Source organism: Sinohyriopsis cumingii, chromosome 14 (genome assembly GCF_028554795.1).
Source record: "Sinohyriopsis cumingii isolate HCF-2022 chromosome 14, ASM2855479v2, whole genome shotgun sequence".
NCBI lineage: Eukaryota > Metazoa > Mollusca > Bivalvia > Unionida > Unionidae > Sinohyriopsis > Sinohyriopsis cumingii.
In genome coordinates this window covers 96597427-96616991 of record NC_142974.1, presented here as the reverse complement: position 1 = coordinate 96616991, position 19565 = coordinate 96597427, and the positions used below count along the sequence as shown (strand labels likewise).

Below are 19565 nucleotides of genomic sequence, written 5' to 3'. Positions count from 1 at the left end.
TCTTTGAGTTGCCCTGACCTTGACCTGTGACCTTTTCCAATATTATTTTTTTTCTTACCCCAAGGTTTAAATTTAAGGTACACAATAAAGAACTATTATTGATTGGAAACCCAAAATATAGTAAAATCTGTCTTAAGAGACTGCTGCTACGAGAACATGTACAGATTGAATGACTACATAGTATTATGACCTGCTATGAGAGACCACATGTCTTGAGAGACCATTATGTTCTGGCAGAAGGGGTGGTCTTTCAAGACAGTTTCCACTGTAAATGAAGAAATATGCTGAAGAACAGAAGACTAACACACAGATGGACAACATCATAACCAAAGTTTTACTTCTTGGTGTCACACATCAGCATGAGAAAAGGGGAGGTGGCATTTTCTCACTTGTGGGGCTGGAAATTTGGCACCAGAAAATAATGTTCTTAATACTTAATTAAATCAATACACATTTTCCGCAGAATCAATAAAAAAAAAACTGACTCAGTTTTAGGCTTGCAGTCTGAAAAATTAGTTTCCTGTCTATTTGGTTTTAAAAATTCTTCAGAACTGCCATCACTACCATCACCATAAGCCACCACAAAGCAACCAATCAAAAATGCCTATATATTAATTATAAATGCAAGTCTGACAGAAATTGACACTGAAATGCTAACAAATGGACATTGACAGTTTCTGCTATGAGCAGATTTGATAAAATAATTGGTATACAATATACAGTACACACACACACACAGAATCCATCTGTGTGGATTTCAACTTACTGGACTGCTGGCATTCCAGTGATCCAGATTCTTTTGAAAAATGACAGTAATGTTTGTCCCACCTCTGAAAATATAAAATATAGTCAAATTAAGTAAACATTAAAACTAGATATCTTGAACAAAAGCAGCAGGTTATTACCTTTCCTATTCATCATCCCACAGAGAGAGAGAGAGAGAGAGAGAGAAGCTGAATTCAATTTTTTAAACATACCTGTGACATTTTCAGGGTATTATTTTGTGACATCTGACAAAATATTCTGAGATTTCTGTGATTCCCCCCCCCCTTCATTTTATTGATGTATTGTAGATGATACAAAATGCAAAGAAACTGTCATCTGACTGAATCAACTGTAACTGTATGTTAAGAAGAGCATGTAAGCAATAATCACAAATCATATTACATTCACCAATATCCAGGTTTACTTAACTGCAACTAATTATGCTTTATGTGGTCTTTTGGTTACTATGACATGGACTGATGCATCAATTTTAAACTGCCACTGCTTCCAATCATACTGGACTGTTTGATTCAAGCTTCTACTCAATTATGCTTGACTCAAGCTTCCACTCTATCATACTGGACTGCTTGACTCAAGCTTCCAATCTATCATACTGGACTAATTGACTCGAGCTTAAACTGTATCATACTGGACTGCTTGACTCAAGCTTCCACTCTATCATACTGGACTACTTGACTCAAGCTTCCACTCTATCATGATACTGGACTGCTTGACTCAAGCTTCCAATCTATCAAACTGGACTGCTTGACTCAAGCTTCCACTCTATCCTACTGGATTGCTTGACTCAAGCTTCTACTTGAAATGCTGTATGAGGCAATGTACAAATACAGATAAAGATGCAGGCATGGACTGATAGCATGTGAGGACAATTAGGAATGATATAAAGCAAATATGAATAATTTTCAAGTTAATACAGCCAGGTACACAATATATATTACATCTTGTTTATTTTACATAAGAGATTATTTTATCTTTCTTGCAATTTTAATCACAGTTTACATACAATTGTTCTCAATTTTGGTTTCCAAAACTGACATCCTGATATCATGCAAATAAAACAGTTTAGCTTCTCATAATACGACTTCCATATTTTTCTCTTGAGTCAAAGTGCTTTTCACAAACAAGATAGACATTAGCATGTTGGTATAAAGATAAATACTGCTACATGAATGCAACAAGTTTCATATATATATATATATATATATATATATATATATATATATATATATATATATATATATATATATATATATATTGTAACGGCCAAGCTAGGTCCTGATAATACTATCTTGGGGTATCGCACCAGGGATGAGTATGCTTCTTATCAGCTGACTAAGGAGGGGGAGAATGGAGTAAACTCGAACTCTTGATTTCTTTTCAACCATAAGACAAGATGATTCATTTATTAAGAAACAGCGAATAAAGTCAGTTCATGACCATGACAGTCTTGTTGTTTTGTCCTAAGCCAAAATATTATCATTGTTTGAAGGTACTGTATGGTATATGATAATTTCATGTAAGGTCAGGATACACATTAGCACTATGCTATTAGTTCATTATATTATTTCTTCTGATGAGTAAAGATTATATTAGAGTTACCATATGTGGTTTTAGTTGCAATAAAGGTTACTACAGAAGAGAAACTATGACTTGATTGTAATTGTGAAATGTAAAAATCTGCAAGGAAAACACTTGCTTGACTTTACACCTCAACTATAGCGTAATACTTATTTGAAGTGAATTGGTATAAATGGAAGTAAATTGGCTGCCAAGTCGGTGAGGAAAACACTCACAGTGACTTAGACAACTAATAAATTATAAAATAGACACATAACTTATGTTTTATAGATTGCTAGAATAATCAAGTATTGTTGAATTGAATTTAGAATGTCAAGTCGGTGAGGAAAACACTCACAATGACTTAGACAACTAGTAAATAATAAAATAGACAAATAACTTGTGTTTTATAGATTGCTAGAATAATCAAGTGTTGTTGAATTGAAGTTAGAATGTCAAGTCGGTGAGGAAAACACTCACAATGACTTAGACATTTTATTTCCCTAAGAACTTTGATGGACCTATAATTTAAGAAAAAAAAAGGAATTATATATTTGTAGTGTAGCAGAACTTTTCTGTATGTCTTTAGCTTCATAAAACTAATTAAATAAAGAAAATAAATAAAGAAATGAATAAAAGTACTGGTCTGTGAGGACAACACTCACTTGACCATATAACTGAATTTCAAATAACAAATGATAAAACAATATCTATGTTGCTTGTAAAATAAATTAGAAATGACTAGAATGTGTACAAGTTGGAAGAGAGAAAGGAATTAAAAATAATAAAAAAAATAACTTAAATAAAAATTGATTTGCACTTAAATAAGCTTTATAAAAAAAATATTTACTGTCCAAAATATTGCCTAAAGTTACATAATTCTCTAATAAACTAAACAAAACAAAATAAAAAAAATAATAAAAATAAAACTCACAATAACTGTGATGTACCTAGTTTGATGGCTGCTAGCTGACTGAACCCCCTCAAGCAGCCCACAAAGCCTTATATACTCCTGACAAAACCCACAAAACCCACAATACCCACAACGCCCACAAAACCCACAATACCCACAAAACCCACAACGCCCACAAAACCCACAATACCCACAAAACCCAAAATACCCACAAAGCCCACAAAACCCACAATCCTTGTTGGAATGTTCAAACCATCATGCGCTAGTATTGCATGTGTATATTTAGTTAATTTTCACAGTGATTATTTATGGAAATTACCAGCGGGATATTTTACACATTGCTACATTGCGAATGAATTGCCATAAGTAAAAATAGAAAAAGAAAAAAAAATTCAGTTTTGTATTTCGCGGCACATACCGTGTTAGCCTGTCGCTATAGCAATGGTTCGGAAACCGTGTTATGCACTCTTACAATATTACCGAGGTAGACCGCATGAAAGGGTAGTCAACAGTTATATGTACCAAAGAAACAAAGAAGAGGAAAAACAAACTTAAATGCAATGACGTATACAAATGAAACCCCAGGGACTATAAACACATTGAGTATGTAGTGTACAGTCTTAAGCTGTTAACTAGAAATAGCCATTAATCGAATTATCAAGGATGCCAGCCGCCGGCATGATACTCCCTATTTTCGCTATCACGAAAACACGTAGACTATACCAGCTAACTATTAATCGACAAGTAAACAAAACACAGGATCCTAGAAAATAGTAATGTCAACTCATTTGAGCAATTCACTGCTAATGCACAGATTTATAATTTTTTAAAAAATCTATACCGAATTGGACGGCTTGTATGAATAGTGTTTACCGTATATATGCATGCATACCTCACTCCCTAAATGCAAGTTATTACAATACCCTCTGCCAAGAGTGTTAGTGTCCTCACAACACTCTCAAAATTTACACTGAAGGCACTTGTATACACAAAACTGATGCTTTAAATTTTATAGAAAGTACTGTAGTAATGGTAGGAGCAGTTGAAATATAATGGTTATAATTTACACAGAAAACTCAACATCTTCAAGAACAAGAACATGGAATTAAATTACTCAGATTATCTATAAACAATAGATACTGTAATTCAACAATGATATCAATAATATTTTTAAATATCTTAAATTCCAAATTCCAAGCCTACAGATGTCACAGGTTTCAAGCACAAGTACTATGTTAACAATTAAATGTTTAAGAACATATGTACACTAATTTGGCTTAAGAGCAATTCTGGGTACGAGTTTTGTTTCCCTATTATAAAGTATAAATTGCACAGTAAGAAAAATTCAGTAATTTCAAATATATGTGACAATACTAAATGAACTTATTCATTATTCAATACTAAACTGCATATGACTGTTAAAAGAAACAAACTTGCATACCTATTGTGATCCTATGAACCAATTTCAGACTACATATTGTAGAAAGAAAAAAAAAAAAATACTTTACATCTGTATGAAGTAACTTATTTTTGAAGTTTTCAACTTTCCTTTAAACAGCAAATGTGTTAATATAAAACTCATGTTGCTAAACTGATATAAGCAATTCTAGAAAAGCTGAATATGTATATAATGTATTCCATTTACTGACTGATAATATACTGTTAAAATTAAAGTTTACAACGCTTGATATTTCAGGGTAAGTTGAACATATAATTGGCAAACTTCAGAGCAGTGAGCCAAATCAGTTATGCATGCATGACATTTTAAAATCAAATATCAGTGTAGTTTACAACAATAATATATATGCCAATAGAATGCAATGCATGACTATAGAGGGAAAAAAAAATAAAAAAAAATAATTGTCATTAGGAGCACACGTCTACTTGAAACATTGGTTGTATGCCTGTACTGGCCAAAATAATTGTATGCGGCATGCAGTTTGATATGCCAATAGATAATGCTTCATCACTTAGGTTAGCCCAGAAAAAAAAAAATTAATATAAAAATATTATTATCATTTTTCTTGTTTTTCAACCCTGTTTAGTTTCAAATATATAGTCCTTGCACTAACTATTCAAAATTGACATTATACTACTACTTCACAACCAGCTCTGTCAATATTTATGAACTGTGTTTTAAACAACTAATGTTCTTTTCCAGTTCTTGATTCCAGGACCGCCATTCTGGAAGCCTTTATCGTCCATCTTGGGGGTTTTTCACCTGTATATTTCTTCAGTTTGTTGTGATGAACAAGTTTTTCTTTCCCAAATGAATCCAGCTGTATCAGATAATTTAAACAACTTATTGTCCGCTTGACAACTTATGGTCCATCATACATGTTCTGCAATTTTGGTGACACATCTATCTTCCTACCATCAGCTATTAACCACACTAAATCTCCTGGCTGGTAAGAACTCTGGGACACCTTGGCATCATATAAGTCTTTCTGGTGTCTTGCTGCAGACTGTAAATGTTTTCTGGCAACCTGATGAGCATGATGCATCCTATCTCTAATCAGATCAACATACTCACCATAACTTGTGAAATTTCCTCTTGTCTGGTTCTGCACATATCCAAATGCAAGTTCTACAGGCAACCTTACTTCTCTTCCTAACATCAGTAAGTTTGGTGTTAAACCTGTGGACTCGTGTGCTGTTGCTCGATAAGCAGCTGCTAAACAACCTAGGTGCAAATCCCAGTTCTCTCGCTCTCCCTTTAAATAGGCTTTGATCATTCTTAGAAGAGTACGGTTGAACCTCTCTACTAGTCCATTACATCTTGGATTTCTAACACTTGTTCTAGTTTTCCGTATTTCTAACATCTGGCATAACTTTATGAAAATTTCACTTTCATAGTTCCGACCTTGATCAGAATGTATGGTCAAAGGGCATCCAAATCTGCTAATAACCTCCTCCAGTATTTTCTGTGCACACGTTTCAGCAGTCTGGTCAGGTACTGCAAATATTTCGACCCATTTGGTAAAATGATCAATTGCAACCAAAATGTACTGGTTTCCCCTAGGTGTCTGAGGTAAAGGCCCCAAAATATCTGTTGCCAACCTATCTAAGGGTGCTCCAACTGCCACGTTACCCAATGGTGCTCTTGGGTTCTTGTTGGGTTTCTTATTTGCAGCACAAATATCACATTTCATTACCCAGTTCTTAATGTCTTCCCGCATTTCAAACCAGTAAAATCTTTGAAGGGTTTTCTCACGTGTCTTCTTTATTCCTAAGTGTCCAGATAACACAGAGTCATGCATCTGAAACATTATATCCCTCCTCAGTACCCAAGGAACAATGAATTGTAAATGTTCTCCAGTGCCATCTTTCCTGATGAACTTCTTAAACAGAACCCCATCCTGAAGTTCTAAGATATCCCATAATAACCAATAATGTCGAGTTGCTGGACTCAAAGCAGTAATTGCTGCACTTGATTGTTGCTTATTTTCTTGTTTTGCCTTCATGATAGGTCCTATATCTTCATCCTCTTCTTGTAGTTGTTGGAGTTTCATCATGCTGTAGTTTCCAGTCCATGGTACCCATCCTTTCTGTATTGAGCTCTGGTTTTCACAGTTCTTAAATTCTCACTCTCTTGTTCAGTCCTGACAGTGGGACCCTCTGCCTGATTGGAACCCATCACTTGTTCTACATCATTAAAGGTCAGGCTGTCAACTACTTGATGGTCATCTGTAGTTTCTTCTAAATTAACAATCTGAAGACCCTCTGCCTGCTTAGGACCCAATCTGTTTGTTGCTGAGACATATCCCATCATGTTGTCTTCTCTTTTCCTACATTTCCTACATGGTCCACAGCGCAAAGGTTCCATCATATCAACATCATCACAGTTGCAATCACATGGATTAGGACACCTGCTGAGAGCATCTGCATTGCCATGCTTGGTGCCACGACGGTATTCCACTGTAAAGTTATATGCTGATAGGATTTCAATCCATCTAGCTATCCGTCCCTTTGGTTCTTTTAGTTTGAACAGCCAAACTAAAGCTTGATGGTCTGTCCTGATTTTGAAGGTTCTGCCCAAAAGGTATTGTCTAAAATATTCAACAAAATAACGTACTGCTAATAGTTCCTTGTCCATTGCACAGTAGTTTTTCTCTGCTCTGTTTAAAGATCGACTGGCAAAGGCTATTACTCGTTCCTTCCCATCTTGGTATTGACTGAGAACAGCACCTATTCCCACATCACTGGCATCGGTGTCGAGAATAAACTCACAAGTAGATAAAGGATAAGCCATGATATCTGGACTTGTAAGCGCTGTCTTTAGATGTTCAAATGCTTCATCACATAATGGTGTCCACTGAAAAGATTTCCCCTTGCGTGTCAATTCCACCAAAGGGCGTACAATCTTGGAAAAATGTTTCACAAAACGGCGATAATAACTTCCCATCCCTAATATTTGTCGTACCTCTGTTACATTTGCACGTGTCGGCCATTCTAGTATTTTCATGATGTTCCTAGGGCATGGTTTTACTCCTTCCTTGCTAACAATATGACCCAAAAATTCCACCTCCTTTTGTAGTAAATGACATTTATCTGGCTTCAATTTTAATCCAGCATTTTGTATTCTTTGCAACACTTCTTCAAGTCGTAACATGTGTTCCTCAAAGTTTTCCCCAAAAACAATGATGTCATCAATGTAAATTAGACAGGTTTGCCATTGAAGTCCTTGAAGTACTAACTCAACTAGGCGTTGAAAAGTACCTGGGGCTCCGGTAAGTCCCATGGGCATAGTCTTGTATTCAAAGAGTCCATACTTGGTGACAAAAGCTGTCTTTGGAATGTCTTCACCCCTTACTGGAATTTGGTGATACCCTGAGGTAAGATCCAGTGTTGAGAAGGACTCTGCTCCAGCAACAGCATCCAAGTAATCTTGCACACGGGGTAAAGGAAAAGCATCTTTAACAGTTACTGCATTCAGTCGTCTGTAATCAACGCAAGGTCTAACCTGGCCATTCTTCTTTCTAACCAGCACAATGGGTGATGCCCAAGGTGAAGTTGATTTCTGTATTACTCCTTTATCCTCCAGTTCTTGTATTGCTTTCTTTTCTTCTGCAGCAAAGGCCAATGGCACTCGTCTTGGGGGTTGTTTGACTGGTTTTGCATCTTTAGTGTCAATGCTGTGCTCAATTAGTGTTGTCAATCCTAAATCATTGTCATTTCTGGAGAATGTATTTGCAAACTTATTAAGTAAATTTGCTATCACTTTTGATTCTTGTGGGCCTTTTGTTGCAACAGTACTCTCATACAAATCTTGTAAGTGTTCTGGTACAATGCAGCTTTCAGTCCCAGCAGAGATATCTCTTTTTACATCCACTCTTTCGAAGTTACTCTTCATCCCACTAAGACATTGTCTTTCTGACTTCTGATTTTTGATTCTGCGGATTTGGCTAAAATTTCTGGTTTCTTCAGTATCTTCAGTGTCAAAGAGTGTCATTTGAATACCGTCATGTCTGTATGCTTGTCCAGTGCGTGTATCCTGTTTGATAGATACAGCTGTTGGGTATGGATTGAGTACTCTAAGTTTCTGAGTGACTTTATCTTTTGTGTCCACTAGGGCAGGAGCCACAATAAAGGAATATTTATCTGTAAAATTTTCACTTGGTTCAATCAGAAACTCATTTTGTTTTATAATTCCATCTTCTTCCTTCCTATCCACAAAAACATCTATTACTGCTTCACTATTTCCTGGTATGATGAAATCGTCTGCTGTTCTTACGTTTCTCACTGTATCATCATTAAGTCCAATCTGTATGCATGGTATTGATACACCATGAAGTTTAATTACCCCTTTGCTTAGCAAAATGTCGGCAGGTCCATCATTCTCATTTTGCAGTATGTCTATTCCAAGAAGTCCTTCGTCTTCAATTTTTGCAACTATAACTTCCCTGTCCAGTTTCAGTGGTCCCAATTCTAGATGAAATGTGGCTTTTCCCAATTCTTTTAACAGTGTCCCACCTGCTCCAGCCAAAGTTACAGACTTCTTTAACGGTGGACGTTTCTCCTCAGGTATTTGATTATAAACTCTGTCAGCAATAATGGTCTTTGTTGCACCCGTATCTGCAGTAAACCTCAGTTTCACCCCTTCTATTGAACCCTTAATGTAAATTCCATCATACTTTGGGATAATTCGTCTGATAAATTCTGGATTTGTTTGATCTTTATCTTCCATATGTGGGCCCTTGTCATATGGGGCTGCACTTAGGCCCGTGGAGCCAGCCCTATCTCGTTTAAAGCATCAGAGTTGCAAGCAGTCGGAATGGTGACTGATTTCTCTTGAAGAGTGGGTTCTCCAGTTTGCATATTTGACCTCGGTCCATCAGCATAGAGTTTTGTATGCTTAAATGGGCAGTCTCTTGAAAAATGTCCCTGCTCCCCACAACTAAAACAGGTTAGATTTTGCCCATTCCCCTCAGTTCTCCTCTGATAAGTTTGCATTTGTTGCCTGCTTCCCTTGCGTAGCAATGTGGACATATTGTTTTGCTGTATTCTCTTCAACCCATCTTCAATTTTCTTTGTTTTATCAACTATCTGTTGTAGAATTTCTTGGTCTTGGGATTTATTCCTGCTAGATTTCTCACTTTCTATCGTGTCTTCTTTTCTTGTCTTTAGAGTGACAGGTCCACCCTTTACTGTATTCTGTGTTTTCTTCACACCATCATTCTTTACTGGTACCCGGTATACATGCTCACCTGTTCCGTACTCACCTTCCTCAATTAATTCGCAATCATCATCTAAATCTGACTCAACTCCCTGTGGTGTAGTCCTTCTGGTCATCTTTTTAAATGTTCTATCTTGCGCAGATTCATGGACATCGGGACGTGTCTTGGTTTGCATAAAATTTACTACATGGTACACTGCTTCATCAATGTCATTTGGTTCCTTGACATATTCTACCTGGAAACGTGCTCTGTCATCATACAGACCATCTAAAAATCTTCTAAGTAAATCTTCTCTTCTGGTTCTTGTGTCTCTGTTAGGATGTGCCTTGTCATACAGCCGCTTTAACTCTGCAGCATACTCCTCTGCAAGCTCTCCTGGTTTTTGCTTCCTTCTGCTGAATTGCCCAGCATAAGTCTTTGTTGTCTCCACAATACGATAGCGATTGTTCAGCTCATTCACTAGTGCTCTGAAATTTCCTAAGGTCTTTCTAGGAAGCTGACTGAATACAAAGTCCCCAGCCTGTCCATGCAGGCATGGTAATAACTCGTCCAGTTTCTGCTCATCGGTCCAGTGTTGCCTATCAGCTATTGCTGTAAACCTGTTAATCCATACATTCCATGATTCTTTCCCAGTAAATGCAGGAAGTCGCACACTATGACTCCTTGCAGTTCTGAAACTTGTGGCCTGTCCCGTATTCAGACTAGATCTGGAAATGCCCGAACTATACCCTTCAACTTCAACATCACTCCCATCTGATGAACTCATAATATCATCAGCATTACCTTCGCTATCCTGTGACATTCGTGTCCTTGCCGAATGCACTTTTCTATTACTTCTTCTTGTCTCAATAACTGAATCTCGAGACTCCCCAGCTGGAGTATTTCCACAAGATGGTGACTGGGCCCTAGCCACCAACCCTTGTAATACATTCTCTATACTCCGCATTGTCCCAGATACCTCTTTCATAAACCCTTGCATTGCAGTACTTACTGCAGATACAACGCTTCTAGTCAGATCTGTAGACTTTTCCATGACCATTTCAGCATTTTCTCCAATAACATCAACTTGGTCAACACCATGTAGATTCCTCTGCCACTCTCTGGTGGCTGGCAACACTTGGACAGATACATTTAATCTTCTTGACCTTCTCTCAGTAGCTTCACATGACCTGCTTGGCCCTGCATTATAATCAATATCAGTTGCCCTATTATCGTTTAAATCTTCATCTCTCATATGTGTCCTGTCGTCTTTTTCAGAGATGACATCCTCACCAAATTCACTGTGATCTTCAACTGCTGATTCAACTGGAAATCTGCATCCAGCATCCATTTCTACTTCACATGAGGACCCTTTGCCTTGGATCTGGTCCTGCTCGACAGTCAGTTGACTCATCCCCTGAGCTTTTTGATTCCTCCGTTTGCCCATGACAGATACAACAGCCCAAATTAAGGTGCAGTATACCCAGACTCGCTTGTTTGGAGCTCTGTATCAGCAAGATATCTCCAGCGGAACCTCCTCCTGAGGTACTTGGAACTTCTCTTGGACCTGGGTTTGAATCTCAGGATCTGTCTTCCACAATGGCAGATCCCACCGCTGCCACCAGACTTTGTAACGGCCAAGCTAGGTCCTGATAATACTATCTTGGGGTATCGCACCAGGGATGAGTATGCTTCTTATCAGCTGACTAAGGAGGGGGAGAATGGAGTAAACTCGAACTCTTGATTTCTTTTCAACCATAAGACAAGATGATTCATTTATTAAGAAACAGCGAATAAAGTCAGTTCATGACCATGACAGTCTTGTTGTTTTGTCCTAAGCCAAAATATTATCATTGTTTGAAGGTACTGTATGGTATATGATAATTTCATGTAAGGTCAGGATACACATTAGGCCAAAATTAAAATTAAGTTTGTTTCCCCTTACCCGACCGACCCTCTTAAAATCCGCCGACTGAAAAAAATTTTTTGAAAAATTTGCGATAGTATTTTTTTTTTTTTTTCGTTTTGTTCAAAAGTTCGTTTTTTCGTTTCGTTTCGTTGTGCGATCCGTATTTTCATGCAGTCAACAAAATCGATGTCACTAGCGCGCGAAAAACGTTTGTTGCAAGGTGTTTAAATTAGATAGGAAAAGCATCATGACCGGCATGGCCGGCAAAAGAAAATACGAAGAAGATTTCATTATATGTGTAAGCGTAATCGCGAAATGCGGGAAATCAAACAAAAAAATTTGTAACAACAGAATACTAGAATACTCAACGGAGTGTACATGGGATGATGTATATCACGACATTACCAATGATACAGACTTTCGCCCTCATAAAGCAGATGTACTGAACGTCAGTTTATCAGACAAACTGGATGGAACGATGACTTTTCATCCAGACCTTCACGAAGGTCTGCATGTGGTGAAAGAGTTTAATCAGCGACTGAAATATGTTACATTTACGGTGACCCGTGATGAAAGTGTTGGGTTGGATGATGTTTCCTCAACTACTACTAGTACAGAAAATCAACAAGCACCACCTGCACGGACTGCCTTTTCTGTTTTAATGTCTACTTCCGTGGCAACAAAGCTACCACAACTTAAGGACACAAATGCTGAGCGTTTCACTGGTATAAACAATTTTTTTTATATGAAATAATGTTATTTTCAAACATCTGTCTGACAGTTATTAGAAATGAATTCATGCACCCTCTGACAACTGCAGTCTTTCTAGAATTTTTACTGCCTTCCTAATAATATATTTAAAGTCTGTTTGTCAAGTACAAATGTTTAAGCTTTGACCGACAATAAACACAGAGCATACACAATATAGCAAAAACTATACATATATAACATACAAAACAAAAGCAGACAATAAAAACATTAAAGACATACATAAACATGATTAAAACATTATTTTGATACCTGCAGTGCATAATGAATATGGCAGTGTTAAAGTCTATTAATTATGAAATCCGTTTGTTGATATTAGATTCAAGGTTTTGAATTTTATCTGCCATGGGGCACGATTGCAAGACAGCCAACAGTAACTGGTGTCACATTGAAGACTCCTGTCTGTTTTTTGTGTGCCATGTACACTTATTCCACATCTCATATCTCATTTAATATTATCTATCAGTAAAGCTGGCCATTCCATCTCAGTGAAAGGTTTTTTTTATTCCATTTTTTCAGCTAAAGATGAGTTGTTTAACGGCATAGTCAAAGATATGATAGAATGTGGAGACAAATTTCCTGGAAGCATGTCCCACCAGAGTATATCTGAACAAGTCCTGGTGCTAGTAAATGCTTTGTGGTACATAAGTGGCAACATGTCCACAATAGAAGAGAGAGCGGCCCACCTGACAAGAATCAAGCACATCCCGGAGAGGTGTTTATCTTTGATAATATTAAATTGAAGTAAAAGATTAATCTTTATTCAATGTATATTTATTACAAACATTCCTGCAACACATAATTCTAGAGAAATTTAATATAGTAAGTGTCTTAATGTCCATAGTTTTTTTTTTTTGATTTTCAATGATAAAACTGAGCAAGCAATACTATCTCACGTTAAAGGAAAATATGACATAGACTTTTTAATATTTGGTAAGCTGATTAAAATAAAGGTTCAATGTCATAAGATTTAAAAAATTGGTTGAACACTTGACTTTTTTATTTCTTTTGTGTTGCTACCCAACCCTAATATTGCGATGGAAGAGGGTGGTTTTATAGCACCATAAAATCTGGTTCAACCTTCCACGGTTTCATTTAAGCCTGTACAAAGTCAGGACCATTGCGGTTGTCAATTTCTCCATTATGTACATGTAGTAACCTCCATTTTGCTTACTTTACTTTTCCGTGACATTTGTCAGAGATTGATTATCCTTGTTCATTAATTTTGTTGTAACTTACCTTTTTTACAGGTTTTTAAAGTTTGATGGTGCTAATGATTATAAAAGAAAGAAGCAAAAACGTCCACAGCTTACTGCAAAAGATCTGAAGTTACAAGTCCAGTGTTTATTCAGGCTAATCTCAAGACCTTTTACACAGCATTGGACCATAAGAGGTGACATTGAAACCTTAACTGGATGTTTACAGTCTTATGCAGATTATTTAGAAAAAGCAAATGAAAACAGATATCACGACAATTACAAATGAATCCAGTTCGTCAGATTGATTCCAATCTCTCCATTGCACATCGTCCTAGACAAGATGAAATCCTACCATGTTACAGTCGATTGGATGGTCAGGTATCTCAGATGGCAATGTTTCAACCTCTCTTCTTTGATGAAGATTTGCATTTAAATGAACCATTTAAAGGGCCAGAACAACGATTTAGATATTTTGCGAAACTTTGTCTGACCATACCAGTACATATGTTAAGGTACGACCCTGGTGGAGGGATTGGGGCGATTTCTTTTATCTGGAGAATTCCTGAAGATGGGATGTCTTCTTCGGAAATGTTTATGAGAGACAACCAAGTTTTGCACAGCTTACGCAGTAAACTGCCTGAATATCACACAAGACAAATGAGACAGGAGTTCTTCAATGCTTACGGAAATATTGCTGGAACCATTATACCTCCACACATTTTGCGATCTATCTACACAACCTTTACAAATGATGCTTCAGCAGATCAAAATAAGGAAATAGATAACCGAGTACGTCTTTCTGTTTTGGGGATTGATCCTGATCTTGTGGTAGATTTACGTCACTTAAATAAGGGTAGACCTAATGACACTTTCGATGTATTTTTTCAGACCCTTGAAAAGGAGATTCAGGACATGGTTGCTGCAGATGAGAGGAGACACAATACAGAGCATATTTCACGTTTTTTGTCTGTTAGGGATATGATAGAGCAGGTGAAAAGTAAAGTACCAGAAGGAACCAATATTCCCAGTGAGTCACCAGTCCTACTAGCATTTGTTCCAAAAAATGCACATCAAAATGTAGCCAAGTTATACAAAGGTAGAGTACCTATTAGATTGAAAGTACAGACCAGGCAACTTCGTGCACAACACCAAGATGATCACTACTGTTCAGCTCTTTTTAAATATTGTAGAGCATATGCAACACAATTTAGAGACATTAGTAATTTTGTGTGTATGGACGACAAGTCTAAGCTGGACTTTGGAGAACCTGATCTCTTCACCTCAACAGGGGTAAGAGGGAAGAAATCCATAGTTCCGATGAATTCAGTACTTTCCTGTCTTGATCATGATGTGCAGAGCAAAGGCTCACTTACTCCTTCTGTCGTACTTGATGTAGATATTCCAGGTGATGCAACAGAAACATTCTACAGGGGACAAGTCTCGGTTACATTCAAAGATAGTATCTTCCAGGCAAGCACCCCCTTCCGTCACATAGTGGAGCTTGAAACTATTCTGAAAGCTAAAAATGAGAACAAACCAGCTTTATTTATGTACACAGATGGTGGTCCTGACCATCGGGTCACATATGGAGCAGTAAAGTTGTCATTGATTGTTTTATTCAGAAGACTCCGGTTAGAATTCTTAGTTGCCTGCAGAACTGCACCAGGTCACTCTTGGACTAATCTGGCTGAGCGGATTATGTCACTTCTCAACATTGCCTTCCAAAACACTGCACTTGCACGAGAGCTTGCCTCATCTGATGTAGAAACAATTCTGAAAACATGCGGAAGTATGAATGAAATCAGAACAAAAGCTGGAAAAAACAATCAAATTAAAACAGAATGGCTACAGTCAGTTCAACCTATGATCAAAACCCTGTCCTCAAGAACAGAGAGAGTCCAACTTAAGGAAAAGTCTTTCAAAGTATTTAAAGCAGCAGAGGATGCTGATGTTGAAATGGCTGAAGCTGAAGTGACCCTTATAGACACTGCCATCAAAGTTGGAAAGTATCAGCAGCAGCAACTTAGCCATGCAACACAGCTGAAAAAATTTATTGGTAAGTACAGAGATCTACAGAACATTTTTATTGCTTGCGACACTCAGAAAGTGCCAGGGTTGAAGTTGCAATATCTTGTCAGTCTGTCCGTAATTTCAAGGGTGAGTGTCAGAGCATTTTATAATTCCAAACTGAAAGTGGACATGCAGCTCTCCCGATTTGTTAGACTTCTACATTATAAAAACTCAACATTGACAGATAAATCATGATTTATTTACAGATATACACAAATTTTAAAAATAGAATAACATTGCATACAAATTGTCTTTGTAAGTCGACAGGAATTATTTTGAAATATTAATTTAATGGCCCAGGGCACTACTCTTAAACATTATGCCAGGAACCCGTTCATTGTGCATTTTCTCATTTTTTCTTCATATGAAACATAACTCAAACATAATTTAGTCCTTAGTTTAAACTTACTGGCTCATTTTCAAAAGTGATGTGTTAAATGTCCCTGCATGTCAGCCCTTTCTATTAAATAAAAGATTTTCATGTCTCTTGGTATTTTATTACAGCTGATCACTGCCGTGAACGCCATTACTCCTTTCAGATCAGAAGATGTCATGATGAGGGTTGCTGTCCTACTCCAGAGATGGAATGGGCGTGGTTACCAGACCCCATATTAGACATAACTGGACAGCATTACAAGCCATTTGATGAACTGCTTGGTAAAGAAACTACAGATAAGGACAGGCCGTCTAGTTTAAAGCAAACTGTAGCTGCTGTGGCACAAGAACAACAGGTAAGGATGTTCATAAATCTTATTAAAATATAGAAGTTTTATAAAGTATTGATTTAACAGTTATAAATTGTGCAATAATAACAACACATGTATATAAAAAAGTTATTTAAGAAACTGCAACTTTAATAGAGCCCCTTGTAACATAATAAGTTACAAAATAGAGGGCATGTCACTACACAACACTTAAAACACAAGTGATGATATTTATGTTTCTTTTTACAGGGTTGTAAAAACAGTATTCTTGTGGGACAGAATGTTAGACAAACTGTTAACTGCTGTGAGTGTCTAAAACCACGATGCATATACGCTAAGACGAAACTAACAGCAAGAGACCAGAGAGCTTTGACACATACTTTGGAGAAATACGACTATACTTGTGGTTCTGTTATCACACCTGATGGTAAGTTCTAATGATTTAATATTTTATACTTTTATCCAAGTCCTTAATACTTTATTCAAAAATATACCTATACACTCTTCACATACTGAATGCGGTTTGACTCTTACCTTGATTTAGAATCATGTCTGACACTGTCAGAGAGCCCAGATAGTTTTTAATGCTCTTTCATGTCAGATATTGCTTTTTTTAACTGTGATTTTCTCTTAGTACTAGCCATTGCACTAAAATTTTAATGTGAATATTATTTTACAAGTATTCCTGTTTCCTGGTCCATGCTCCCAATTTTTAGTGAAGTCCAAGTTGCTCATTTATCTTTTTATACTAGTTTCTCTGTGTTTATAAAGATAATTATTTACAGATTTAGTTTCAGGTTCTATATGCTATTTGTTGTGTATCATGTCTAGTCACCTTCGGACATTAAAGTTCAATTTTGGATAATTGGTGTTCTATTTAATATATTTTAGGAGACATCCTACAGGGAAAAGTGTTTGTAAGACTACAATTGTCTTGTGCTGTACACATTGAATTCCCATACTATGCCAGCAACATTGGCAGACCAGATATTTGTGCTCATTGTGGAGCCATAGGAGCAGAAAAATCCCAGGAAATGACTGGAAGATTCCGTACTGTTCTACCAGTGTGCCAGCAATGTTTAGCATCTGGAAAGGACATTCCAAAACGAAACCCAGTTAAAAACTAACCAGCAGCTCTTAGTGACATTTAAAATGATGTTTTGCATTGTTTGTTTCTTTTTTGTTAGTTAGATTTCTACATGTATTTAGTGTTCTGACATTACTTTATTGACATGTTTCTGCATATTTGAGACACTATTCAATGTCTAACTTTATATTTGTGCATTTTGACAGGTCTTGCAAATATGTTAAGTCTCATTATATATTGAACCCAATGATACTAGTCAGAAAGAATACTCAAGACTTTTAAAATACTTTTATCAATTATTTTAAAACATTTTTATACATTTGACCTAGTCAGAAAAAATACTAAGGGTTATTCCAGCAAATATCTACCTTAACCCAACACTCCTCAAAAACTCGGAAAAAAACACTTCTTGCACCTTTACATGTGTATCTTTATATTTCATTGAAATTACTCTCATTTAATATATGTTTCAAAATTTGAGTAAATCTGTTAAATTGGTACCCTAGCCAATGCCTGCAGGGAGTATTTTTATTGGAATAGCCCTTATCAAAAACTAATCTAGTCTATAAAACATTTTAAACTTGTTCACAAGTTACTGTATTTCAGTTCATGAGTTACTGTATTTCAGTATTATTATTAAAGTTGAATTTATCGTTTTTCTGTTTCCTATGTGTCAGTTTATAGTGTCATGAATTTCATGAGAAAAAAAAATTATTAGCCTACCTACCTACCCAACTTCAAATTGTTGGGTAGGGTAAGGGGAAACAAAGATATTTTTAATTGCGGCCTTAGCACTATGCTATTAGTTCATTATATTATTTCTTCTGATGAGTAAAGATTATATTAGAGTTACCATATGTGGTTTTAGTTGCAATAAAGGTTACTACAGAAGAGAAACTATGACTTGATTGTAATTGTGAAATGTAAAAATCTGCAAGGAAAACACTTGCTTGACTTTACACCTCAACTATAGCGTAATACTTATTTGAAGTGAATTGGTATAAATGGAAGTAAATTGGCTGTCAAGTCGGTGAGGAAAACACTCACAGTGACTTAGACAACTAATAAATTATAAAATAGACACATAACTTATGTTTTATAGATTGCTAGAATAATCAAGTATTGTTGAATTGAATTTAGAATGTCAAGTCGGTGAGGAAAACACTCACAATGACTTAGACAACTAGTAAATAATAAAATAGACAAATAACTTGTGTTTTATAGATTGCTAGAATAATCAAGTGTTGTTGAATTGAAGTTAGAATGTCAAGTCGGTGAGGAAAACACTCACAATGACTTAGACATTTTATTTCCCTAAGAACTTTGATGGACCTATAATTTAAGAAAAAAAAAGGAATTATATATTTGTAGTGTAGCAGAACTTTTCTGTATGTCTTTAGCTTCATAAAACTAATTAAATAAAGAAAATAAATAAAGAAATGAATAAAAGTACTGGTCTGTGAGGACAACACTCACTTGACCATATAACTGAATTTCAAATAACAAATGATAAAACAATATCTATGTTGCTTGTAAAATAAATTAGAAATGACTAGAATGTGTACAAGTTGGAAGAGAGAAAGGAATTAAAAATAATAAAAAAAATAACTTAAATAAAAATTGATTTGCACTTAAATAAGCTTTATAAAAAAAATATTTACTGTCCAAAATATTGCCTAAAGTTACATAATTCTCTAATAAACTAAACAAAACAAAATAAAAAAAATAATAAAAATAAAACTCACAATAACTGTGATGTACCTAGTTTGATGGCTGCTAGCTGACTGAACCCCCTCAAGCAGCCCACAAAGCCTTATATACTCCTGACAAAACCCACAAAACCCACAATACCCACAACGCCCACAAAACCCACAATACCCACAAAACCCACAACGCCCACAAAACCCACAATACCC

At 36.2% G+C, this 19565-nt stretch overlaps 3 protein-coding genes across 6 annotated transcripts in view; 2 read left to right on the top strand and 1 right to left on the bottom strand.

The window, feature by feature from the left end:
• The window catches only part of LOC149784440 (uncharacterized), a 128199-nt gene that overhangs the window by 94343 nt on the left and 14291 nt on the right, over positions 1-19565 (bottom strand). For all 4 annotated transcript variants that reach the window (XR_016413871.1, XR_016413870.1, XM_089932515.1 and 1 more), the window contains exon 3: positions 767-830. Coding sequence is in view for 2 of the 4 variants with exons in the window: in XM_089932515.1 (XP_089788641.1) it covers positions 767-830 (64 nt within the window). In the remaining 2 variants the exon portion in view is untranslated. The remainder of the gene's footprint in view (positions 1-766; positions 831-19565) is intronic.
• On the top strand, positions 2862-13816 carry LOC149784442 (uncharacterized). Its single transcript, XM_089932513.1, has 3 exons — positions 2862-3859; positions 11191-12546; positions 13109-13816. Exons 2-3 carry the CDS (start codon positions 12069-12071, stop codon positions 13330-13332), a joined length of 702 nt encoding a protein of 233 aa, XP_089788639.1. The 5' UTR covers positions 2862-3859; positions 11191-12068; the 3' UTR covers positions 13333-13816.
• LOC149784441 (uncharacterized) lies at positions 13981-18305 on the top strand. The gene is made up of 4 exons (XM_089932512.1): positions 13981-15844; positions 16363-16589; positions 16812-16989; positions 17454-18305. The coding sequence occupies exons 1-4, from the start codon at positions 14071-14073 to the stop codon at positions 17687-17689; spliced, it is 2415 nt and encodes an 804-aa protein (XP_089788638.1). The 5' UTR covers positions 13981-14070; the 3' UTR covers positions 17690-18305.